The following is a 27,147-nucleotide window of genomic DNA, read 5'->3' on the forward strand; positions in this document are numbered from 1 at the left end:
TTTGGAAATGGCTGAGGTGCAGAGAGAGAGAGAGAGAGAGAGAGAGAGAGAGAGAGAAGGAAAGCCCCCGTTTGCGTAATGTTCGCACTCAGCTGCTGATTTATTGCCACCGCGTTTTATGTAAGCCAAAGGGCCCCGTATACATGCGCAATGGAGCACACGCACACACACACACCTGTGCAAAGACCTCACTTGACTGTCAATCCCCTCATTGATCTTTATCGGGATCTTTGAACAGCAAAAAAAGAAAAAAAGAGGAGCTCCACACATCCTTAATTGTGGTTTGAAAAAGGGGGCGAATCAAAGACGCGGAGGCTTCAAAGAGAAGAAGGTTCTTGTAAGGGGATCAGGGGGGGAAAAACAACCTGGAGTTTGGGGGGGATTTTGTTGCGACTGCAGGCCAGGAAAATACCCCGACACGTGTCACTGGGACGACTTATGAGAGGAGTTGTTTCAAGTACCATTTTTTTTTTAATGCATTGAACTGTTTATATAAATTGACACTATAATATGACTTCTTGGACGCAGAGGTAACTACAGTATTTGTCCAGAAGAGACAAACCTGTGCGAAGTTGGCCCCCACCTCCACCTTGTCTCAATCTCCCTAAACTTAATTGACCGTTTGATCCAGTCGATGGTGCTGCAAACATTTTCAATTATTTTGAAGTGAAGTTAATTCAGTGCCACGCCCCCTTCCAAACCACCCCAAACGTGTTCCATTCGTTTGTGCGATTTTTGTGCTGCAATTATTTTTCTTTTCTATTATAGTTTTGAAGTTATTAACTTTTCAATATTTATAACCAGCCCCCCCCTCCAAATCACCCAAAACGTGTTCGATTCGTTTGTGAGATTTTTGTGCTGCAATTTTTTTCCCTTTGTATGATAGTTTTTAAGTTATTAACGTTTCAATATTTATAACCAGCCCACCCCCAAATCACCCCAAACGTGTCCCATTCGTTTGTGCGATTTTTGTGCTTAAATGTTTTTCTTTTTTATTATAGTTTTTTAAGTTATTAACATTTCAATTATTATAATCCCTCCACCCCCCCCAAATCACCCCAAATATGTTCCATTCGTTTGTGCGATTTTTGTGCTGCAATTTTTATTTTCTATTATAGTTTTTAAGTTGTTAACGTTTCATAATTTATAACCACACCCCCCCCCTACAAATCACCCCAAACGTGTTGCATTCGTTTGTGCTACAATTTTTGTCTTTTTTATTATAGTTTTTTAAGTTATTAACATTTCAATATTTATAACCAGCCCACCCCTAATTTACCCCAAATGTGTTCGATTTGTTTGTGCGATTCTTGTGCTGCAATTTTTTTTCTTTTCTTATACAGTTTTTAAGTTATTAACGTTTCAATATTTATAACCAGCCCCCCCCCCAAAATCCATCCAAATGGGATCCATTCGTTTGTGCGATTTTTGTGCTGCAATTTTTTTCTTTTCTATTAAGTTTTTAAGTTATTAACGTTTCAATATTTATAACCATCCCCCCTCCAAATCACCCCAAACGTGTTCCATTCGTTTGTGCAATTTTTGTGCTGCATTTCTTTTCCTTTCTATGATAGTTTTTAAGTTATTAACGTTTCAATATTTATCACCAGCCCCTCACCCCCTTCCAAATCATCCCTCCCCCCTTAATTGACCATTTGACCCAGTTGTTGGTGCTACAAAATGTTTTAATTTGTTTTGAAGTTATTCTGAAATACTTTTTCCGAGTAATGATGTTATTCAGACACCCACCCACTCCAAATCACGCCATACGTGTTCATTCGTTTGTGCGATTTTTGTGCTGCAATTCTTAAATTTTCTTGTATAGTTTTTAAGTTATTAATCTTTCAATATTTATAGCCACCCCCCCCCCACCCCCTTTCAAATCATCCCTCACCCCTTAATTGACAATTTGACCCAATTGTTGGTTCTACCAATTTTTTTAATTTGTTTTGAAGTTATTCTGAAATACATTTTTCTGACTAGTGTTGTTATTCAGCCCCACACACAATCCAAATCACCCCAAACGTGTTCGATTCGTTTGTGAGATTTTTGTGCTGCAATTTTTTTCCTTTCTATTATAGTTTTTAAGTTATTAACGTTTCAATATTTATAACCAGCCCACTCCCAAATCACCCCAAACGTGTTCCATTCGCTTGTGAGATTTTTGTGCTGCAATTTTTTTCCTTTTTAATGATAGTTTTTAAGTTACTAACGCTTCAATATTTATAACCAGCCCCCCCTAAATAACCCCAGACGTGTTCGATTCGTTTTTGTGCGATTTTTGTGCTGCAATTGTTTTCTTTTTTATCATAGTTTTTAAGTTGTTAACATTTCATAATTTATAACCAGCCCCCCCCCCCCCCCTTACAAATCACCCCAAACGTGTTTGTGCGATTTTTGTGCTGCAATTTTTTTGTCTTTTTTTATCATAGTTTTTAAGTTGTTAACATTTCAATATTTAAAACCAGCCCACCCCCAAATCATTCCAAATGGGTTCGATTCGTTTGTGTGATTTTTGTGCTGCAGTTTTTTTATTTTCTATTATAGTTTTTAAGATGTTAACATTTCATAATTTATAACCAGCCCACCTCTAAATCACCCCAAAGGTGTTTCATTCATTTGTGCGATTTTTGTGCTGCAATTTTTTTCTTTTCGATTATAGTTTTTAAGTTATTAACGTTTCAATATTTATAACCAGCCCCCCCTCCAAATCACCCCAAACATGTTCAATTTATTTGTGCAATTTATGTGCTGCAATTTTTTTTATGTTAGTTTTTACGTTATTAACGTTTCAATATATATAATCCCCCCCCCGCCAACCCTCTCCACAATTCACCCCAAACGTGTTCCATTCGTTTTTCGATTTTTGTGCTGCAATTTTTTCTTTTTTCTTTTCTTTTTGAAGTTATTAACGTTTCAATATTTATAACAAGTCCACCCCTAAATCACCCCAAACGTATTCGATTCGTTTGTGTGATTTTTGTGCTGCATTTTTTTCCTTTCTATGATAGTTTTTAAGTTAACGTTTCAATATTTATAACCAGTCCCCCTCCAAATCCCCCAAAATGTATTCCCTTCGTTTGTGCAATTTTTGTGCTGCAAATTTTTTCTTTTCTATTATAGTTTTTAAGTTATTAACGTTTCAATATTCATAACCAGCTCCCTCCTCCAAATCACCCCAAACGTGTTCCATTCGTTTGTGCGATTTTTGTGCTGCAATTCTATTCTTTTCTATGTTAGTTTTTAAGTTATTACGTTTCAATATTTATAACCATCCCCCCACCCCCAAAATCACCCCAAACCTGTTCCATTTGTTTGTGTGATTTTTGTGCTACAATTTTTTTTCTTTTCTATTATAGTTTTTAAGTTATTAACGTTTCAATATTCATAACCAGCACCCCCTCCAAATCCCCCAAAATGTGTCCCATTCATTTGTGCGATTTTTGTGCTGCAAATTTTTACTTTTCTATGTTAGTTGTTAAGTTATTACGTTTCAATATTTATAACCAGACCCCCAACCCCCAAATCACCCCAAACATGTTCCATTTGTTTGTGCGATTTTTGTGCTGCAATTTTTGTCTTTTCTATTACAGTTTTTAAGGGATTAAGCGGTAGAAATGAATGGATGGAAGTTATTAACATTTCAATATTCATAACCAGCCCCCCCCCACCCCCCCCCCCCCCCCGCCCCAAATCACCACAAACATGTTCCATTCTTTTGTGCGATTTTTGTGCTGCAATATTTTTATTTTCTTTTATAGTTTTTACGTTATTACATTTTAATATTCATAACCAGCCCCCGCCCCGCCCCCCACCCTCTCTCAAATCCCCCCAAACGTGTTCCATTTGTTTGTGCAATTTTTGTCTTCTCTATTATAGTTTTTAAGTTATTAACGTTTCAATATTTATAACCAGCCCCCCCCCCCCCCCCCGCCCCAAATCACCACAAACATGTTCCATTCTTTTGTGCGATTTTTGTGCTGCAATATTTTTATTTTCTTTTATAGTTTTTACGTTATTACATTTTAATATTCATAACCAGCCCCCCCCCCGCCCCCCACCCTCTCTCAAATCCCCCCAAACGTGTTCCATTTGTTTGTGCAATTTTTGTCTTCTCTATTATAGTTTTTAAGTTATTAACGTTTCAATATTTATAACCAGCCCCCCCCCCCCCCCCCAAACCTGTTCCATTCGTTTGTGCGATTTTTTTGCTGCAATATTTTTCTTTTCTTTTATAGTTTTTAAGTTATTAACGTTTCCATATTCATAACAATTTTCTACCACTTGTCCCTCATAATTTTGATAAAATAACAGAATGGAAAATGACACAATATGTTACTGCGTATGTCAGCAGACGAATTAGGAGCTTTTGTTTGCTTACTTACTGCTAAAAGACAAGTTGTCTAGTATGTTAACTATTTTATTTAAGGACCAACTTGGTATAAGAAACATATGTTTAATGTACCCTAAGATTTTTTGTTAAAATAAAGCCAATAATGCATTTTTTTGTGGTCCCCTTTATTTAGAAAAGTATCGAAAAGGACTGAAAAGCAGAGGTGGGACCAAGTCATTGTTTTGCAAGTCACAAGTAAGTCTCAAGTCTTTGCCCTCAAGTCCGAGTCAAGTCCCGAGTCAAGACAGGCAAGCCCCGAGTCAAGTCCAAAGTCAAGACTGGAAAGTCTCAAGTCAAGTCCTAAGTCCTGCATTTTGAGTTTCGAGTCCTTTCAAGTCCTTTTAACCACAGACTAATATATTAACACAGATTGTGTATGCTTTTCAAATGCTGTATTTATTTATTAAAACAAGTGCATTTTAAATTGCAGGAAAGAAAATTGTGCTGACATTGCACTTTATAATAGCACTATTAACCAGTCATTTTAAACATTAACTCATTCCTTTACAGAACAAACACATTGAAAAATAAAGTGCAAATGTACTTATTTGTACAAAAGTGTTAACATTGAAAAAACATGACATATACGTGAACATAACAAAAAAGTTGTACTTTTTATATGTCAGGGCCCTATGCTGCATTGCATTTGCAAAAGACCAAATTAGCCAAGAGTCTGTCAGTCATTTGTGCACGATGGGGGCGTAGTATGATGCCACCATGGCTGAAAACTCGCTCCACTGGAGCACTGGAGGCAGGCACTGCCAAGACTCTCATGGCCACTCGGAACAGTGAAGGAAGAGTCTTCATGTTCAATGCCCAGAACAAAAGGGGGGGAGAGTTTTTTTGGGTTGGTGCACTACTTGTAAGTGTATCTTGTGTTTTTTATGTTGATTTAATAAAAAAAAATAAAAAATTATTTCTTGTGCGGCCCGATACCAATCGATCCACGGACCAGTACCGGGCCGCGGCCCGGTGGTTGGGGACCACTGAGATAAACAACCAACAGTATGTCAGAAAGCTAGCTAAAACGGTACACATATTCATAATATAGTATACATTTTAACTGACCTTTATTTTACTATTTTTGTCTATTTTAGGTGGCTAAAATATGCGGTGCTGCTGACCGCCGTCTAACGTTACGTGTGATATATTGACTAACGTAACCCTGCTTAAAAAAATCACTGAACAAAAAGTATGAATAAGGTAGTGAACTGCAACAGATTCCCGTGTTTGCAATAACGTTATAACGTTAGCAGTGAGTTTACAGCCTCACTGATTTAACTACACAGCAAATAAAAGTCACGTTACTTAGCCAATAAACGTTATCTTACATTCAAAACTTACCGTTCTTTGTGCAACTTCAAATGCTGGACGAAGTTGGAAGTTGTTGCCTCTCCATCAGTAATTTTCGAACCGCATGTGTTGCATACTGCAAAACGTTTTGTGTTGACCACCTCGTAATTTTTATACCTCGTAATTTTTATACCCAAACGAAATTATTTTAGGTATCATTTTTTGTTCACTGGCGTGTCGTTTGGACATGTCTTCTTCGTTGGTTGTCCTGCAATTTGATTGGATGAATGCTGTGTGATGAAAACAAAGTAGATCTAATTTGATTGGCTGTTGTACTGAGAGCACACCAGCTGACACACGCAACGCTGATAGACAAGTACACAATGAAAAATACGGAGCGCTCCCGAAGTCATGTCAATTCAAAAGGCTCAAGTCCAAGTGAAGTCACAAGTCATTGATGTTAAAGTCTAAGTCGAGTTGCAAGTCTTTTTACATTTTGTCAAGTCGAGTCTAAAGTCATCAAATTCATGACTCGAGTCTGACTCGAGTCCAAGTCATGTGACTCGAGTCCACACCTCTGCTGAAAAGTATCGAAATACATTTTGGTACCGTACCTGTACCAAAATATTGGTATCGGGACAACACTAGTCTATACACTACTGCCATCTAAAGTCTTAGAGTTGCAACTGCATGGAAGTCTAATATATACAGTAATACTTGCAAATGTGACTCAGAAATGCAAGAAATCAACATATAGTAACTGGACAGCAAAGTTATCATTATAAGCAAACTGTTAAATTAAAAAATGCTACTGATTAGTACTGGTATCGATTCCCAGTTACTGGGAATTGGTAGTGTATCATTTCAAATGTGAAAGATGCCCAACCCTAGATAAATGTATGTGTGAGCTTGTTAAGGCGTCTGGAAGTGAGGTCTACCAAAGTACTCTTGCACAGCTTCACATGGCAGCTGTTACACATACTGAAACACTTTTACCGACTTGGAAATATTTTATGCAAAAAATACAGTCAGATGTAAAGTAAAACTAAACATCTCAATACAGGCTCAGGATATTCACAACTTGCTTGGCTTTTAACCTCTGTAGATGTTTTAGAGCAGGGGTGTCAAACTCATTTTAGATCGGGGGCCACATGGAGAAAAATCTACTCCCAAGTGGGCCGGACGCCGGACTGGTAAAATCACGGCACAGTAACTTAAAAATAAAGACAACTTCAGATTGTTTTCTTTGTTTAAAAATAGAACAAGCACATTTTGAAATTGTACAAATCATAATGTTGTTGTTGTTTTTTTTACACTTACATGTTGCAGTTAATAGTTTTCTACCTTTATTTGTCGTTATTTATATTTTCTGAATAAATTATGTGATAATGTTCACAAGTCAACTCATTGGTGTTAATTTTCAATCTACCCAGATAAAAAAAATTATATCAAAATCAAATTACAGTATGTTATATATGTAGTTTTATAATTTTCCTCAACTGATGTACTATACATCATGTGGTTTATTTTGTACACATGTAGCATCATCTACAACAGGGGTGTCAAACTCAAATACAGAGTGGGCCAAAATTTAAAACTGAACAAAGCCGCGGGCCAAGGTCGAACAAATTAACCTTTAACGTACTCTACGAGCTATCATCACGTCCGCTTTTCATCCATTCTAACATCGTTCAGACCCAGTCACAAGATATGTGCGGCTTCTGTACGCTCACACGAGCGAATGCAACACATACTTCATCAACAGCGATACAGGTTACACTGAGGGTGCCACACACACACACACCTTGTAGCGTCCCGGAAGAGTTAGTGCTGCAAAGGGTTCTGGTTTGGTGTGAATTCACAGTGTGGCGTATATTTCTAACAGTGTTAAAGTTTTTTATTCGGGTACCCTCAGTGTAACCTGTATCGCTGTTGATGAAGTATGCGTTGCATTCTAATGTGTGTGCGTGCAGAAGCCGCACATGTTATGTGACTGGGCCAGTGCTGGCTGGCTGGCTGGCGTTTGGAAGACTCCCGGGAGGATCGGCGGGCCAACTTTAGTGTTAATTTGATATCGCCTCGAGGGCCTAGTGAAATTACATGGCGGGCCACATTTGGCCCGCGGGCCGGAGTTTGACACCCATGATCTACAAAGATACAAATAATTGCTATTGTGACATCTAGTGGACACATTTGGAACAGCTGTTTCTTTCATTCAAAGATTTCAGGTTAATTTTTATACTTAGCAAACCCATCCCGCGGGCCGGATAAAACCTGTTCGCGGGCCTGATCCGGCCGTACCTTTGACAACCCTGCTTTATACCCTTTAGCATAAATCCAGTTGTAAACATTTACAATTACCTGTTGCGGTTAATAGGATATATACTTTACTTGTCGTTATTTATATTTTCTGAATAAATTATGTGATAATGTTCATTAGCCAACTCATTGCTGTTCATTTTCAATCCATCAAAATTAAAAAAATATCAAAATCAAATTACAGTATGTTATTTATGTAGTTTGATCATTTTCCTCGACTGACGTACTAAACATCATGTTGTTTATTTTGTACATATGTAGCATCATCTACAAAGATACAAACAATTGCTATTGCGACATCCAGTGGACACATTTAGAACATCTAAATTTCCTAAATTTCAGGTTAGTTTTTATATTTAGCAAACTCATCCCGCGGGCCGGATAAAACCTGTTCGTGGGCCTGATCCGGCCCCCCGGCCGTACCTTTAACACCCCTGCTTTATACCCTTTAATATAAATCCAGTTTTAAAGATTTACAATTACCTGTTGCGGTTAATAGGATATATACTTTACTTGTCGTTATTTATATTTTCTGAATAAATTATGAAATAATGTTCATCAGTCAACTCATTGGTGTGCATTTTCAATCCATCAAAATTAAAAAAATATCCAAATCAAATTACAGTATGTTATTTATGTAGTTTGATAATTTTCCTCGACTGATGTACTAAACATCATGTGATTTATTTTGTACATATGTAGCATCATCTACAAAGATACAAACAATTGCTATTGCGACATCCAGTGGACACATTTAGAACATCTACATTTCCAAAATTTCAGGTTGATTTTTATATTTAGCAAACTCATCCCGCGGGCCGGATAAAACCTGTTCGCGGACCTGATCCGACCCTCGGGCCGTACGTTTGACACCCCTGTTTTAGCGACATCACCTTTAAACGTTGGATGTTGTTCCATTATATACCTCAGCTTAGTGACAAAATGTCCTAGTGAGTTTTGGAGGAAGAGCAGCATCCAATCTATCTACAGAACTTGTAATTTCCCACCAATATGGTAGAAAATAGAGAATGCGTGCCAGGCATCACTCTAATACAGGGGTCGGCAACCCGCGGCCCTAGAGCCGCATGCGGCTCTTTAGCGCCGCCCTAGTGGCTCTCTGGAGCTTTTTCAAAAATGTATGAAAAATGGAAAAAGATGAGGGGAAAATTATTTGTTGTTTGTTTTAATATGGTTTCCGTAGGAGGACAAACATGACACAAACCTCCCTAATTGTTATAAAGCACACTGTTTATATTAAACATGCCTCACTGATTTGAGTATTTGGCGAGCGCCGTTTTGTCCTACTAATTTTGGCGGTCCTTGAACTCACCTTAGTTTGTTTACATATATAACTTTCCCCGACTTTCTAGGACGTGTTTTATGCCACTTCTTTTTCTGTCTCATTTTGTCCACCAAACTTTTAACAATGTGCATGAATGCACAAAGGTGAGTTTTGTTGATGTTATTGACTTGTGTGGAGTGCTAATCAGACATATTTGGTCACTGCATGACTGCAAGCTAATCGATACTAACATGCTATTTAGGCTAGCTATATGTACATATTGCATCATTATGCCTCGTTTGTAGGTATATTTGAGGTCATTTAGTTTCCTTTAAGTCATCTTAATTCAATTTGTATCTCATGACACACTATCTGTATGTAATATGGCTTTTAATTTTTTGCGGCTCCAGACAGATTTGTTTTTGTATTTTTGGTCCAATATGGCTCTTTCAACATTTTGGGTTGCCGACTCCTGCTCTAATAAAAGAACATCCAGTTTCATTGATGGGGTGTCTCTTCAAGCGTTACAATTTTGTACTTTTTCCAGCAGTCTTTGAACGCATCAAAGTTGTGTGCTGTGAGATTGTGAAACTAATGCTGCCACAGACATATTTTTGCTGTTCTTTTCATCTCTTCCTTGTTCACTGCTGCCACAGACATATTTTTGCTGTTCTTTTCATCTCTTCCTTGTTCACAAATGCTACTTTCCAACAATACCATTTGGCCCTCAGTGTCTACGAAGAAAAGCTCTGTCCCTTCTCTAAACTAAATGCATGGTTAATTTCACTACTAAAATTAGCTTTTTTTTCCTTAATGTGCACATTTTTAGGCAATGGTTCTGTCTTGACCAGGAGCCTAAGTTTCAGTTTTATGTGAAATTGATTTTGGCGGCTATACACGCACGCGCAGAAACAGCTGACCCCCCCACCCCCCACCCCCGTCCCTAGAGACTTGCATTGATAAATGACTTGAAGCGGAGGTCGACTGTGCTTTGTGTTTGTGTGCATGCGTGTGGGAGGGTGTCCGAATACGTGCGTGTGTGATCGCTGTAGGTCATTTTGTGCTCATGTTGATTTCCACAATGACAAAATGGCATCAGCATTGCCTAACAGCCTTGTTATTCTGTTTGAACATTGTGCGCCTGTGTGTATATCTATATATTTGTGTATGGTGTTGTCCTGTTGCTTCCCGCTTGATTCATTAGTATTTATGACGAGAAAATAACTTTCTCTCCCAAAGGGATTGATCAGCATTGCCCCCAGGCTGATCAGCTCCTGATATATTAGATATTGATCTGGTCACAATGAAGACGTCAACTCCATAACCACATGAGGTGCAAACTGAAGGGTTCCCATAGTCATGTGACTCTCTGTCCACAATGATTTCTTAGTTTACCCGCTTCCTTAATGGCATTGGGCAGAGTGAAGCCAACCATGTAGGCACTATTTCTGTGTGGAGGAGGTGCACTCATGGATCAGGCCCCCAGGGTACACCCCCAGCCCCCGCCTGAGCCCAACCTGGACCCACCTCCACAAAGAAATTAGTAATCGGATGGCTGAATAATGGAATAACCGAATAAGTACCCCATAGGTTAATGTTGTAAACTGATGTCTGCCTGGTCTGACAGAACTCTGATGATCTTTGACAATGAAATATTTATTTATAATTTCTACAAGATGAAGTGGATGCATTATTTACTTTAGATGTGATTGTTCACAGCAATAAAGAGGTAAAATGGACTGCGAATCCAGGTCCAAAAAAAATATGGCGAAAATACAATGACCTGGAGAAATGAGAACTTTGATATATACGGAGAAAATCCATGATGATTGGTTGGTGTTCGTATAATGAGTCACAATTGGCTTAGGTTAGGGCGAAACATTACGGACTGGCCAATCAGAGGCAAGATAAGGCCTCGAAACTAGTAAGCAAAATCATAACAGACACACACTCATGTCATGTGACGACAAGAGAGTCGGAGACAGAGGGACGCTTCAAGCTGATGACTCCAAAAAAAAGAAGAAACTTACTTGAAAATAGCAGAGGAATTATCTCACACAGATTAGCTTTTTCCTTGAGTGATAAAGATGATGTGCAGGAAACCTACAGTAATGCGTGTCCTTGGCCATATTTGGACAAATGTATGCGTTTAGAGCAGTGGTTCTCAAATGGGGGTACGCGTACCCCTGGGGGTACTTGAAGGTATGCCAAGGGGTACGTAAGATTTTTTTTAAATATTCTAAAAATAGCAACAATTCAAAAATCCTTTATAAATATAAATAAAAACCTGTCTTTTTTTCCAAATAGTTCAAGAAAGACCACTACAAATGAGCAATATTTTGCACTGTTATACAATTTAATAAATCAGAAACTGATGACATAGTGCTGTATTTTACTTCTTTATCTCTTTTTTTCAACCAAAAATGCTTTGCTCTGATTAGGGGGTACCTGAATTTAAAAAAAATTCACAGGGGGTACATCACTGAAAAAAGGTTGAGAACCACTGGTTTAGAGAAAACAATGCCCATAACCTTGGTTTTTAGGTGTTAACTCTGCAAACCAAAATCATAATTCCTCTCCATACATCGAAGACATGGAACACAAATTTAGGAACACACACTAAAGGGGAACTGCACTTTTTTTTTTTCTTTTTTTTTGCCTATTGTTCACAATCATTATGAGAGACAAGAACACACATCTTTTTTTTTATTTCAATTTTAAAGATGATGAAAATGCTGCTAATAGGAGTCACCGTTTGTAAATTTATATATATGTGAACAGGTAAACTTTTCCTTTATTCTCTGAGCCTCAAAGTCATGCGAAAGGCCCTATCAGGCTAATATTGGTACCACAAATATTGACTTATAATGGAGAGTTCATCTTTGACATTCTTTTGATATATCCTCTCCACTAAAATTACTTTTATTCCAAGTTTCTATCTATCCATCTATGTACTTATATACTAATACCATAGTTAAATAGTAACTTTATTAATGAAATACTGGCAACCATTGATTTTCAATGCACAATGATGGTTTCAGTAGTAGTAATGAACAAATGAATCTGTCATATTCAGTATAAATTCTCTGATCCCTTTACATGTCTAGTTTATCATTATTATTATCTAGCTTGGTGGTGTCTAAGTTTTTTCCTCCACCCAGGGCCGCAAACTGAAAAGTTTTGATACTTTTTTTTATCTAAAAACAAAATACTAAAAACATATATTATATATATATTTAAAGACAAAACTGTGTGTAAGCTTTTTGATATATGTGATTAAGTACGGTATATTATTTATTAGTTAGAACATTTACGCTTTTTCTAACGACATTCAATCTTTTCAGCTAATTTTTTTTACTGTTTTCCCTCCTGTAAGAATAGAATAATAATACTAATAACAATATTAATAATACAACTGGGTAACTGCATATCCTAGTGTGTCAAAAATGATGCCTGTAAGAAAATATTAATGTTCAGTTACACATTGACCAGTGTTTTTTATTGCTGTTGTAATTTTTCTAATAAACAATTCATAAATTAGTGTAATATTTGTTTTTTAATCTAACAAACTAAACTTATTTTTTTATTTTTTTTATTTCCCTTTTATTTCAAGAGTTTCTAATATTTTAGATCAAGGGTGTCTAAACTTTTTCATACTTTTTACTGAAAAGTGAAGTATCCCATTTAAAAAAAAATTTTTATTAATAAAATACTAAAACATATATATATATATATATATATATATATATATATATATATATATATATATATATATATATATATATATATATATATACACACACACACACATTTTTGTATCAGCGTAGATAGGCTTCAGCACCCCCCGCGACCCCAAAAGGGACAAGCGGTAAAAAAGGGATGGATGGTGACCTGTTTCCACTCAAGATGATCTCCTGCTGGCCCCACTATGGACTGGACTCTCACTCTATTAACTAGATCCACTCGACGTCCATTGCACCGGTCGCCCAAGGTTTCTCATTGTAGCCCATCGGGTTGAGTTTTTCCTTGCCCTGATGTGGGATTGAGCCGAGGGTGTCGTTGTGGCTTGTACAGCCCTTTGAGACACTTGTGATTTAGGGCTGTATAAATAAATAATAATAATTTTTTTTAAATTCCCATCCATCCATCCATTTTCTACCGCTTGTCCCTATCGGGGTCGCGGGGGGTCGCTGGAGCCTATCTCAGCTGCAAGGGCGGAAGGCGGGGTACACCCTGGACAAGTCGCCACCTCATCACAGGGCCAACACAGATAGACAGACAACATTCACACTCACATTCACACACTAGGGCCAATTTAGTGTTGCCAATCAAAATGGATATATATATATATATATATATATATATATATATATATATATATATATATATATATATATATGTATATATATATATATATACATATATATATATATATATATATACAAACAAACAAAACTTTGTATTATCAGGACTAAGTATATTATTATTATTATTATGTATTAGTTTGAACATGTTTCTAATTACATTCCGATTTTTTAAAAATCTTTTTTGTTACATTTTCACTGGTGTTGTTTTTTTGTCGCAATATGTTGTTAGATTATCATTATAATCTATATATGTTATTAAAAGAACTGTTTTTTGGTTTATTCTATATCAGTGGTTCTTAACCTGGGTTCGATGAGTCGCTTCAGGGGTTCGGCAGAGCCTCCGCCGCGGAGGTCAAGACACACCCGACTCATTGTGTAAATAAAAACTTCTCCCTATCGGCGTATTATGGATACCCTGAAACTGGAATTGGGGGTTAAATCACCAAAAATGATTCCCGGGCGCGGCCACCGCTGCTGCCCACTGCTCCCCTCACCTCCCAGGGGGTGATCAAGGGTGATGGGTCAAATGCAGAGAATAATTTCGCCACACCTAGTGTGTGTGTGACAATCATTGGTACTTTAACTTTAACTTTAACTTTAAACAATGTTCCCTCTAATTTTCCATATGTGTGAGCAAACGCAAAAACTCCTTGAGCATTCAGTGGAGCACATGTGAGCACACCTGTCCCAAACCTGACTAAATAACAAATTAAATGTTTTATTATTATAATCAAATGACAGCTGTCATTTCCATGAGCTTATTTTATAATATAAGTGTTTTGGCCCACTTACAATGACAATAACAAAAAAAATATTGTTTTTCATGAGCCGTGTACTAGTATAGTATGTCTGGGTGGAAAACGAAGAAAAGGAACAGACTTTGCTATGAAAATAAATAAATAATTTTTATTATATCATTTATCATTTAAAAGGACATGAGAGTGGCACTTGCCAAGGTGAAGCCACGCATATCTGAACTGGTCTCTCAAAGGCAAGAGCAGAAGTCACACTGATTTGCAGGTATGTCATTTGTTGTGAGTTCCGGCACTGTGTGGGTTTTGTTCTTTGAACAAAGTGATGTTCATGCATGGTTCATTTTGTGCACCATTAAAAAAAACATAACTTTGACTTGAATTTTATTTTTATTTTTATTTTTTTTCCGCTGAAGAAGGCACATATGAAACTGGTGGGGTTCGGTACCTCCAACAAGGTTAAGAACCACTGTTCTATATCAAATAGGTGTTAATGTCAGGGCACACTAGGCCAGGGGTCGGCAACCCGCGGCTCTAGAGCCGCATGCGGCTCTTTAGCGCCGCCCTAGTGGCTCTCTGGAGCTTTTTCAAAAATGTATGAAAAATGGAAAAAGATGAGGATAAAAAAATGTTTTTGTTTGTTTTAATATGGTTTCCGTAGGAGGACAAACATGACGCAAACCTCCCTAATTGTTATAAAGCACACTGTTTATATTAAACATGCCTCACTGATTCGAGTATTTGGCGAGCGCCGTTTTGTCCTACTAATTTTGGCGGTCCTTGAACTCACCATAGTTTATTTACATATATAACTTTCTCCGACTTTCTAGGACGTGTTTTATGCCACTTCTTTTTCTGTCTCATTTTGTCCACCAAACTTTTAACGATGTGCATGAATGCACAAAGGTGAGTTTTGTTGTTGTTATTGACTTGTGTGGAGTGCTAATCAGACATATTTGGTCACTGCATGACTGCAAGCTAATCGATGCTAACATGCTATTTAGGCTAGCTATATGTACATATTGCATCATTATGCCTCGTTTGTAGGTATATATGAGGTCATTTAGTTTCCTTTAAGTCATCTTAATTCAATTTGTATCTCATGACACACTATCTGTATGTAATATGGCTTTTAATTTTTTGCGGCTCAAGACAGATTTGTTTTTGTATTTTTGGTCCAATATGGCTCTTTCAACATTTTGGGTTGCCGACTCCTGCACTAGGCAAACAGCACATCTCGCGATAGCATCGAAAGCACGCGGGATCTCGTAACAGCCCTCAAAGTTGCAACCCCAGCAGCATAGCGACAACAGCAACAATGGCCGCCTTCCGGAGAGTGGCATCACTGGCCGGTCAGATTCACCGTTGCTCGGTGTCGAGAAGCGAATTCGCCGCTCGTTTAAACAGCTCCAGGGCACGGAGGTGTCTCTCTTTCGGGCTATGCCTGGCGACGGGAGGGGCCGTGGCACTTTACTTATACGAGGATGTGACGAAGCGCAGAGGCGGGAAGAGAATGGGGACTCCCAGCATCCACAGCGTGCTGCCGTCCATCCCCGCCGTCGAAGCCAAGGAGAAGGTAGGCGGCAGAACCATACTCTTGTTGGGGGTAACATGGCCACCCATAGCAACTGCTTAATGACGTGTTCTTACTGGTTAGTAACGAGGGCCTTGTGTGTTTTGTACGTCCTGCGTGGAACAACTAATTCCAACTAATTGATCACGTTACTGATCTATTACTGTAATAATACGTTATTGTGATACTATGTTAAACATATGGAGTGTGTTATTTGTGGATTGTGTTTGCTCACTATTTGGCAGCTCGGCGATGTACACACACACACACACACACACACACACACACACAAGCACACACACACTGCCAGGCGCTCTCCGCCGTGGCTGGTGCTGAAAGTACAATATGAGGACTCACAGCTCTGTGCAGCTACTGCAATCTGCAACAAAACATTGCAATAAGATATATATATATATATATATATATATATATATATATATATATATATATATACACACACGTTGGGTCAGGAAAAAACACAGAGGCTATTTCATCCCTACAAGCCTATTTCGCAGTTTTCCCTGCTCTTCAGGGGATTTTATTGAAGTGTCTGTGGTTGTTACACATACCAGTGTTTTTCAACCACTAGTGTGCCGTGAGATACAGTCTGGTGTGCCATGGGAGATGATCTAATTTCACCTATTTTGGCTAAAAAATATTTTTTGCAAACCTGTAGTTATAGTCTGCAAATGATGTGTTGTTTGTTGAGTGTCGGTGCTGTCTAGAGCTCGGCAGAGTAACCGTGTAATACTCTTCCATATCAGTAGGTGACAGCAGGTAGCTAATTGCTTTGTGGATGTCGGAAACAGCCGGAGGCAGCGTGCAGGTAAAAGGGTATCTAATGCTTAAACCAAAAATAAACAAAAGGTGAGTGCCCCTAAGAAAAAGGCATTGAAGCTTAGGGAAGGCTATGCAGAACAAAACTAAAACTGAACTGGCTACAAAGTAAACAAAAACAGAATGCTGGACGACAGCAAAGACTTACTGTGGAGCAAAGACGGCGTCCACAATGTCCATCCGAACATGACATGACAATCGACAATGTCCCCACGGAGAAGGATAAAGACAAAGTAGATGCGGGAAATATCGCTCAAAGGAAGTCATGAAACTGTTACAGGAAAATACCAAAGAAAGAGATAAAGCCACCAAAATAGGAGCGCAAGACAAGAACTAAAACACTACACACAGGAAAACAGCAAAAAAACTCCAAATAAGTCACAGCGTGATGTGACAGGTCGTGTCAGTACACCTACTTTGAGACAAGAGCTATAGTGATGCATGGTTGGTTATGGTTTGAATTCATATCCAACAATTGCATCAACAAGTTTTTACTGTCAACTGAGTTTGGTTTTTTAATGATTTCTGCTGGTGGTGTGCCTCCGGATTTTTTCAACGCAAAAAATGTGCCTTGGCTCAAAAAAGGTTGAAAACACTGACATATACACTATATCAGTGTTTTTCAACCACTGTGCCGCGGCACACTAGTGTGCCGTGAGATACAGTCTGGTGTGCCATGGGAGATGATCTAATTTCACCTATTTTGGGTAAAAAATATTTTTTGCAAACCAGTACTTATAGTCTGCAAATTATGTGTTGTTGTTGAGTGTTGGTGCTGTCTAGAGCTCGGCAGAGTAACCGTGTAACACTCTTCCATATCAGTAGGTGGCAGCAGGTAGCTAATTGCTTTGTAGATGTTGGAAACAGCCGTAGGCAGCGTGCAGGTAAAAGGGTATCTAATGCTTAAACCAAAAATAAACAAAAGGTGAGTGCCCCTAAGAAAAAGGCATTGAAGCTTAGGGAAGGCTATGCAGAACAAAACTAAAACTGAACTGGCTACAAAGTAAACAAAAACAGAATGCTGGACGACAGCAAAGACTTACTGTGGAGCAAAGACGGCGTCCACAATGTCCATCCGAACATGACATGACAATCGACAATGTCCCCACGAAGAAGGATAAAAACAAAGTAGATGCGGGAAATATCGCTCAAAGGAAGACATGAAACTGCTACAGGAAAATACCGAAGAAAGAGAAAAAGCCACCAAAATAGGAGCGCAAGACAAGAACTAAAACACTACACACAGGAAAACAGCAAAAAAACTCAAAATTAGTCACCGCGTGATGTGACAGGTCGTGACAGTACACCTACTTTGAGACAAGAGCTATAGTGATGCATGGTTGGTTATGGTTTGAATTCATACCCAACAATTGCGACAACAACTTTTTACTGTCAACTGAGTTTGGTTTTTTAATGATTTCTGCTGGTGGTGTGCCTCTGGATTTTTTTCAACACAAAAAATGTGCCTTGGCTCAAAAAAGGTTGAAAAACACTGACATATACACTATATTGCCAAAAGTATTTGGCCACCTGCCTTGACTCACATATGAACTTGAAGTGCCATCCCATTCCTAACCCATAGGGTTCAATATGATGTCGGTCCACCTTTTGCAGCTATTACAGCTTCAACTCTTCTGGGAAGGCTGTCCACAAGGCTGCGGAGTGTGTTTATAGGAATTTTCCACCATTCTTCCAAAAGCGCATTGGTGAGGACACACACTGATGTTGGTCAAGAAGGCCTGGCTCTCAGTCTCCGTTCTAATTCAGCCGAAAGGTGTTCTATCGGGTTTAGGTCAGGACTCTGTGCAGGCCAGTCAAGTTCATCCACACCAGACTCTGTCATCCATGTCTTTATGGAGCTTGCTTTGTGCACTGGTGCACAGTCATGTTGGAAGAGGAAGGGACCCGCTCCAAACTGTTCCCACAAGGTTGGGAGCATGGAATTGTCCAGAATGTTTTGGTATCCTGGAGCATTCAAAGTTCCTTTCACTGGAACTAAGGGGTGAAAAACAACCCCACACCATAATTCCTCTTCCACCAAATTTCACACTCGGCACAATGCAGTCCGAAATGTACCGTTCTCCTGGCAACCTCCAAACCTAGACTCATCCATCAGATTGCCAGATTTAAAAGCGAGATTCATAACTCCAGAGTACACGTCTCCACTGCTCTAGAGTCCAGTGGTCGACGTGCTTTACACCACTGCATCCCACGCTTTGCATTGGACCCATTCCATGAAGCCCTCTGCGTACTGAACGTGGGCTAATTGGAAGGTCACATGAAGTTTGGAGCTCTGTAGCAACTGACTGTGCAGAAAGTCGGCGACCTCTTTGCACTATGCACTTCAGCATCCACTGACCCCTGTCTGTCAGTTTACGTGGCCTACCACTTTGTGGCTGAGTTGCTGTTGTTCCCAAACTCTTCCATTTTCTTATAATAAAGCCGACAGTTGACGTTGGAATATTTAGGAGCGAGGAAATTTCACGACTGGTTTTGTTGCACAGGTGGCATTTTATGACAGTTCCACACTGGAAATCACTGAACTCCTGAGAGCAGCCCATTCTTTCACAAATGTTTGTAGAAACAGTCTCCATGCCTAAGTGCTTGATTTTACACACCTGTGGCCAGGCCAAGTGATTAGGACACCTTATTCTGATCATTTGGATGGGTGGCCAAATACTTTTGGCAATATAGTGTATATAAGGTACATTACATGGGGGTATGGCCATTGTTACACAGTAGTGCCTTGTGATGAGACCAGTTCGTTACATTTGTTTAAAGTGGACATGCTGGGGTGGTATATAATAAAAAAATAATAATTTCAGGCACAGGTTACATCTTTTAGCTGCAATGTTTTATGGTGAGCTAGATGCGACAATTTGCCATGTAATGGCGTGATCAATTGTATTGTCTTTAAGAGTCCATATGTATTTGCTCAGCTCAGTAGAGTTCTTGAGTTTCGGCCTACGAAATGAAGCTTCTCATTTAATGCGTTTTTTTCTTTCATGACTATTTACATTGTAGATTGTCACTGAAGGCATCAACACTATGAATGAACACATGGGAAGTTATGTACTGTTACGGCTCTGACTCCTGCCAACGCCGCTCATCCGTCTGTGTGCTCCAGTGAGAGCACCGCGGGCCACGCCCACGGGCGTTTCCTCTCTGCTGCGGGCGCACCTCCGCACAGCTGCAGGAGATCTGTAATCAGTGCACCTGCCTGGGATGAATGAGCTGCCTTCATAAGCTCGCACAACCTGCCATGCGGCGCCGGAGTATAGTCTTCTGTTGGCGTACATACCCTCCGTCGCCTGGAAAGTGAGCTGTGCGTCTCACTTTTCCCAGGATCTCCCTCTGGACTCTGACTGCCTCCCTCGATCCTTGACTTCCCTGGCTTTGGATTCTGACCTGTAGACTTCTCTCTCCCCTGGACTTCCTCGTATCTCGTACAACATTTACGGTAACACTCAACAGCTAATCTACAACACATAGCCGTACACCATACACACTCTTGGATTTTGTCACACTTAATTTCCTTAGTTAGTATATTTAGCGTTGTTTGATCATTATTATTATATATATGGTCTATATATATATAATAAATACATAAAGCTATACTGCCCCCTGGTGTCTGAGCCGTCATCTCCCCTCTGTAACCATAACATGTACATAACAAAAAAAGGTGAAATAACTGAAAACATGTTTTATATTCTAGTCTTCAAAATAGCCACCCTTTGCTCTGATTACTGCTTTGCACACTCTCGGCATTCTCTCGGTGAGCTTCAAGAGGTAGTCACCTGAAGTGGTTTTCACTTCACAGGTGTGCTCGTTGTTACATTATTTAGTCAGTGATCAGGTTAATTCTTACGTCAATGCAAAGTTGAGTCGAGAGACTCCGACTGGTGTGCTCGTTGCAAGATTTCACTCCAAAATATACCCTGACTGGACTTTAAATGTGAAGTGAATTATATTTATATAGCGCTTTTTTTCTCTAGTGACTCAAAGCGCTTTACATAGTGAAACCTATTATTTACATCTTTAAGCTACATCTAAACCAGTGTGGTTGGCACTGGGAGTAGGTGGGTAAAGTGTCTTGCCCAAGGACACATCGGCTGTGACTAGGCTGGCGGAAGCGGTAATCGAACCTGGAACCCTCAAGTTGCTTGCACGGCCACTCTATCAACCGAGCCACGCCACCCCAGATAAAAATGTTACCAATTTTTGAGCAAATAAATTACGTTTATTCAAATAGACACAAAAGGATACAGAAAAAGAAGGTATTGTATTGACTACATTGTCGGGTAGACCTTTACCATATATGGAGATATCCGCTGACATCACACTTGGGGAAAAAACTCACAAATTGGGCAAATTCCAAACGGCTCGTTTGGAGGAAGGCAAAATGATTTTATAAATATCTTCGCAATGATTTAGAATTTTCGTGACTTATGCAGACCCCAATACACAAAACCAGGTACCGATAAGTAAGAAAACTTAGTTTTGCATAATAGGTTCCCTTTAAACTGGTATAGTCTTCATCACTGGTGGTGCTTGCCTCTGCCTTTTCATGTCATTTCTTAATGGACAAAGACATTTATGGCTTTTGTTTTCATGTTAGCATTTAACATAGCAAGCTGGCGCCAGTCAGTCTGTAAGTTTATTCAAGTGCAGTTATCAATTACAGAGGCAGGTGTGTATTTCGAGGATGAATGAGCGGTAATTAATGAATGAGGGGTAACATTATTTCCTTATATATATATGTTCTTTTACCTCACTATGACAGCATTTCAGTCACAATTATGTCATTTTCTGTGATATTTTATATTTAACCTTACAGTATTTGTTCTGTAAATCCGTTAACGCAGAATTCTTAGCGCCCTACTGACACATAACTTTCTCTGGTGTGTTCCCCTTTCTTCCATTATCTTGTTTGTTGCCGAAAGTTGATTTTGCGTGTAAATACTCAAAGTCCACAGCTTAATAAATCCACCAAACAGAATATTGCTGCTCTTTAACTTGAACACACTATACACCTTTGCCACTCTAAACCAGTTTAAATCCCCCAAAATATCTAACCTTTTTTAGAGCCTCTATGTTTTGCATCTCTTTCAGCATAGCATATGAACCAAACTGCCTTTACAAAACCTAATTAGTGAGAGCCAAAAGCATGATTGTTCTGTATTCTCTTGGCAAAAAAGCAGAATACCATTCCTTAAAATGCTCCCTCCATGAAGGCAGGATCAAAGCTTTATGAATGGATCGGTTTGCTGATTAGCATGTTAGCTGAGCTGTGCAGAAGCCTTTCTTGCATGAGCCCTGTGGCCAGGCAGGTTTAAATTTGGAAAGCTCTCTGCTAATTGCATAGCTTCATGCAGCGCAGTTGGTGGTGGAGCAGCTTCCACCACTGCAGCTAATCAAGATGATGGGCTGGCTGCTCTGAGATTCTAATCATATTGAAAGTGAAATAATGTGTGTGTCCTTGCACTAAGTGTTATTATATTGTACTGGAGGGCCTGACTATGTACATATATTTTTTTTTTTTGTGCCAAAAATATCCTCATTGTAGACATCCAGCTAAAGGGAGACGTGTTCTGTACTGCTGTTGAGGTTTGCAATGTGTATAAAAGGCTATTGTTTCTTAATTAAAAACAAATACAATCAATGCTGTGTTTAAAACAGCTGGTGATGCTGCACTTGTTTCTTTTTTATATTTGTAAATCCCAGTGATGAAGTTGTGACACAAAACTGAGAGGCAAAAGTTCTGCTAAAATGTGCCCATTGACAAGCTCATGCTGCTATAATGAAAAATGGCAATGCAATAATTATTACATTATTTCCTGTCCCGTTGTATACATTTTCATTATCTGCATATCTATTTAGGATGTACATTAATGCATTGTCAGTTTCAAACATTTGTCTTTTATTTTACAGGCACATTCTATGGACTTTGAGGATGGAGATGTGCACATGTCGTCCCACGAACACCGCTTCCGGTTGTTCAGCTCTGTGGAATATGAAGGGCAGCTGTACATGACTCCTCAGAATTTCATTGAGTCTGTCACGATGAGTGAGCCAAGAAGTACGTATACTAATAAATACTAGTGGTGTAAAAAAAAAAAAAAAGATTTTCGAATTAATCGCAATTCTTATTTGTAACGATTCTTAATCGATTAAAAACATCATTAATCCATTTTTTTTTTAAATAGATTTTTATTGTTATTTTTTTAATCTGTCCTGTCCAGCCACTCAGGCAAATAATAGTGTTGATGTAGATGCCCATATCTGCTGTACAGATTTAATTTAGAAAAGAGTAATGTTGGCTATTTCTCTTGTTGCCTTATTTGTATTTGACTTGATTAAATGTTTGGGTATGATTTTATTTTAAAAAACAGTTTTCTTTTAAGTAATACAGAAATATTATCAGAGCTGTTTATCTATTGTTTGAATGAATGTGGTTAACCATACAACAGGAATCCAAAGTTATTAAAAAAGTATTGATTTTGAATCGAGAATCGAGTCTAAATCGAATCATTACCCCCAAGAATCGAATCGAATTGGCCAAAGATTCACAGCCTTGGTATATACATACGTACATCTATCACCTACCTTATACACATTGTTCATGTTTATGTATAATGTCAGGGATAAATGTGTTAAGTAATCAGTTTTTGCATCAATTCTTATTGACACATTTGTTTTATATTATGAATGTATTCACTGTATATTCAACAGCACGGTGGAACATGTGGTTTAAAAGTCTGTGATTGACTGGTGACCAGTCCAGGGTGTACCCCACCTCTTGCACAAAGTCAACTGAGATGGGTTCCCACTCACCCTTTAGCTTCCATATACATAAAAATTAATAAATTAATATTCATGATAACACATGTAATTGTACTATTGTATATTGTTCAAATTATCCTTATAAATTAATGGAAAGTGACAAGAACACAGACAAATATTATTGTTCTAAAAAGTATTGTACTTTGCAGCTTAGTAAATGTGCCACTATAAAATAAACTGTTTAGATTTTATGGAAATACAAACAATACCAAATATATATACAGTACAGGCCAAAAGGTTGGACACACCTTCTCGTTTTCTTTATTTTCATGACTATTTACATTTTAGTCATTGAAGGCATCAAAACTAGGAATGAACACGTGTACTTAACAAAAAAAGGTGAAATTACTGAAAACATGTTTTAAATTGTAGTTTCTATTAAACATGTTTTCAGTTATTTCACCTTTTTTTGTTAAGTACATAACTCCACATGTGTTCATTCATAGTTTTGATGCCTTCAGTGACAATTTACAAAATAAAGAAAACGCATTGAATGAGAAGGTGTGTCGCAACTTTTGGCCTGTACTGTATATATCTATTTTTTCCCCTTAATGCCTTTCAGTAGACCCCTTTCTGTAAATTATTAATGAAATTGTTTATACCAGCTTAATTTGATATATTATACTTTAATTGTCAGATGTAAACAAGATGTAAGGCTACAATTAAGTTTTTGATAATGAATATTGAAAAGGTTGGGTTTTGCTATCTCTGTCAAACTACCGCCAATAGAAACGGATCTGTCGTGGCCAACCTCAAAGCAGATGGCCCGGCATTTGTTTAGTCTAAGGTTAATGGCAGTCAGACACGCACACCCACACTGACACAGACACATCACACACAGCACTTGTATACATTCCATTAGCTAGCATTTACACTTCTTCTTTTTATCCAATGTCGTGTATATTCAAACTTAGGCAAGTGGGCTGTAATCTCCCTGGATCATCAAGTTTTTTGCCTACTACACATTTTGTTATTGGGGTTTTTAAGTGGGCATGTGTTGCGTGCAAATCATGCACCTGTATGAGTGTTTGTATCTGCACTGACTCCGTGACACATGATACCACCACACATACTGTACCCTCTCAGCAGCCGACATCCTCTAATGCCCCCTTTGAAGTTGAATTTAAGATGAACTTTGTTGTATAAAACAGAACAAAAGTAGTTTGTGCTTTTACTGGGACGTTCCGTGTACTACAAAGACAAGCACAGGGCACTTTAGATAGGCCTGTGATGATCACAGTTGTATATACAGTGAATGTCTGTGTGCGTCTCTGTTGTGACTGTACTGGGCACAGTAAGACCCTTTTCTAGATAATACAGATGCTATCTGACAGAGCCCACCCAAATGCTCTTCTCTTATTTCCCTTCGTTTTCTCTTCACCTTTGTCTGGTTCCCTTGCAGGCAAGAAGCCCTGGAGGTCCCTGACCAAACAGGTGGGAGACTCTCTCTAAAATGTTCTTTCCATTCCACCTTCTTGCTGTAAGCATCCTTCTCAGGAAATTCTACAAATCACCATTTTGCGTGCGCTTTTCCTTATTACTCCCCTTTAAAGTATATGAAGTGATTACATTTTCTAATAAGGTTCATAAAGAGGTTTATTCTGCAAAGATTGACTTTGGACCAAACTTGATTATTTTGGAATAATTTATTTTTGACATATAATTTAATAAGAATGGAAGATTCCTGTGTTAAACTGAGCAAAACTAATTCCACATGAATGTGGTGTGCAATAGCAGGAGTTTGTATGAATGTACAGGAACTTCCCAACGTCATAACGTCATATTAATTTTTAGTCCACATCCTAATTGAGGCTGCAGCACTTCTTTTGGATGTAGCTAAGTTGTGCGCTTGACTTGGCCTCAATTGCTTTAAGATGTCATTAATTCCATGATGCCATAATTCAAATTCAAATCAGAAAATACAATCATCTTAAAACAATCTTAATTAATTAAAATCAATCAAATACTGTAGATAAAATACTTTCAGTTGTCATATGCACAATTAAATTAAAGTGTTTTCAGCTTAGATTTGAACATTGCCAGCATTGAAGCCCGTCTCACATCTTCAGGAAGACTATTCCAGATTGTAGGAGCATAAAACGGAAATGCAGTTTCAACATGTTTGGTCCAGACTCTGGGCACGAACAGGACACAACTCCCTGACGTTCTCAGAGCTTGAGAGGGTTTATGTGGCTCTAATGTTAAGAGATGTACGTATATCTTGGCCATGAAAAGACTTGTACACAAGGAGAGCTGTTTTAAAGTCTATTCTCTGAGCAACAGGAAGCCAGTGCAGTGACCTAAACACTGGACTAATGTGGCCGTATTTCCTGGTTCTAGTCAGGACTCGAGCAGCAGCATTCTGGACGTACTGTAGCTGCTTTAAAGCTTGTTTAGAGAGCCCAGTGAGAAGGCCATTACAGTAGTCTAACCTGCTGGAGACAAAGGCATAGATTAGTCTTTCTAAGTCTGATTTAGACATTATACCTCTGATTTTTGCAAAGTTTTAGGTGGTAAAGGCTACTGATGTTATTGACTTAATGAGGCTGTTAAAGTTCAAGTCTGAGTCCATTATTACCCGTAGATTCCTAACTTGATTATTAAGTTTCAGGGAGAGGATCTCAAGGTGAGTAATACGTAATAGTTTATCTGTGTTTGTGTGGGCCAAAGACAATGATTTCAGTTTTATCTGAGTTGAGTTGAATCATTTTTTTTGCATCCACACCCTGATATGTTCGATGAAATGACAAAGTGAATAAACAAGCCGACGTTCAGTTGCTGCCATTGACACGATCTGAGTGTCATCTGCATAGTTGTGATAGGACACACTGAAGCTGCATATTAGCTGACCGGTTTTGCAGCATGTACAAGTTATACAAAAGGGGTCCAAGAATCGAGCCTTGAGGAACCCCACAGGTCATAGTCATTTGCTCAGAGACACAGCAATTTCAACAAAGTATGTCCTGTGTTTGAGATAGGGCTTGAACCAGTTAAGAACAGAGGATATTCCCACTTAGTTTTTTAATATTAACTAATTAATACCCCAAATAGCACATAGAGTTGGAGTCTTAAATTTGCGGCGTGCAGGCTCATATTTTGTGGCCTTCTACTTAACTTCGTAATTTATTGTAATTGCGGCCACCACACCCTGGTTGTTGAATAGGAAAATATATTATTGCAATCTTGTATCTTTCTAGAAAGAACACTAACTACAATAACGGTGCAAACACAAAAATTACAGCATAACGATCCCACACTGGGCAACACAAATAGCAACATTTTTAAAGCAAGCTTAAGTGTCTCTGACCATCTCTCGGGGAACTAAACAGTGTCAAAATGAAGTTTTTACTTTCAATTTTACATTTACAATAAATTTAAGACCTACCATATAACTCAGGATTACTATAGCTACTGGAAGATGTAGTTAACAAATTCAGTCATGTGGTTAAAACATTATTCTGAAGTGAATATCCAGTTTCACCCTGATT

At 38.5% G+C, this 27,147-nt stretch overlaps 1 protein-coding gene across 3 annotated transcripts in view; it reads left to right on the forward strand.

Moving 5' to 3' along the window:
- Nucleotides 1-15,676: 15,676 nt before the first annotated feature.
- micu3a (mitochondrial calcium uptake family, member 3a) overlaps nucleotides 15,677-27,147 on the forward strand; it is a 54,341-nt gene continuing 42,870 nt past the window's right edge. For 2 of the 3 annotated variants that reach the window (XM_061922786.2, XM_061922787.2), the window contains exons 1-3: nucleotides 15,677-15,982; nucleotides 22,748-22,895; nucleotides 25,062-25,093. In XM_061922786.2, the coding sequence (XP_061778770.1) occupies nucleotides 15,725-15,982; nucleotides 22,748-22,895; nucleotides 25,062-25,093 (438 nt within the window). In that variant the 5' untranslated portion in view covers nucleotides 15,677-15,724. The remainder of the gene's footprint in view (nucleotides 15,983-22,747; nucleotides 22,896-25,061; nucleotides 25,094-27,147) is intronic. The other variant, XM_061922788.2, reaches the window with a different exon arrangement.

The sequence above is a fragment of the Nerophis lumbriciformis genome, linkage group LG27 (genome assembly GCF_033978685.3).
Source record: "Nerophis lumbriciformis linkage group LG27, RoL_Nlum_v2.1, whole genome shotgun sequence".
Classification (NCBI taxonomy): Eukaryota; Metazoa; Chordata; class Actinopteri; order Syngnathiformes; family Syngnathidae; genus Nerophis; species Nerophis lumbriciformis.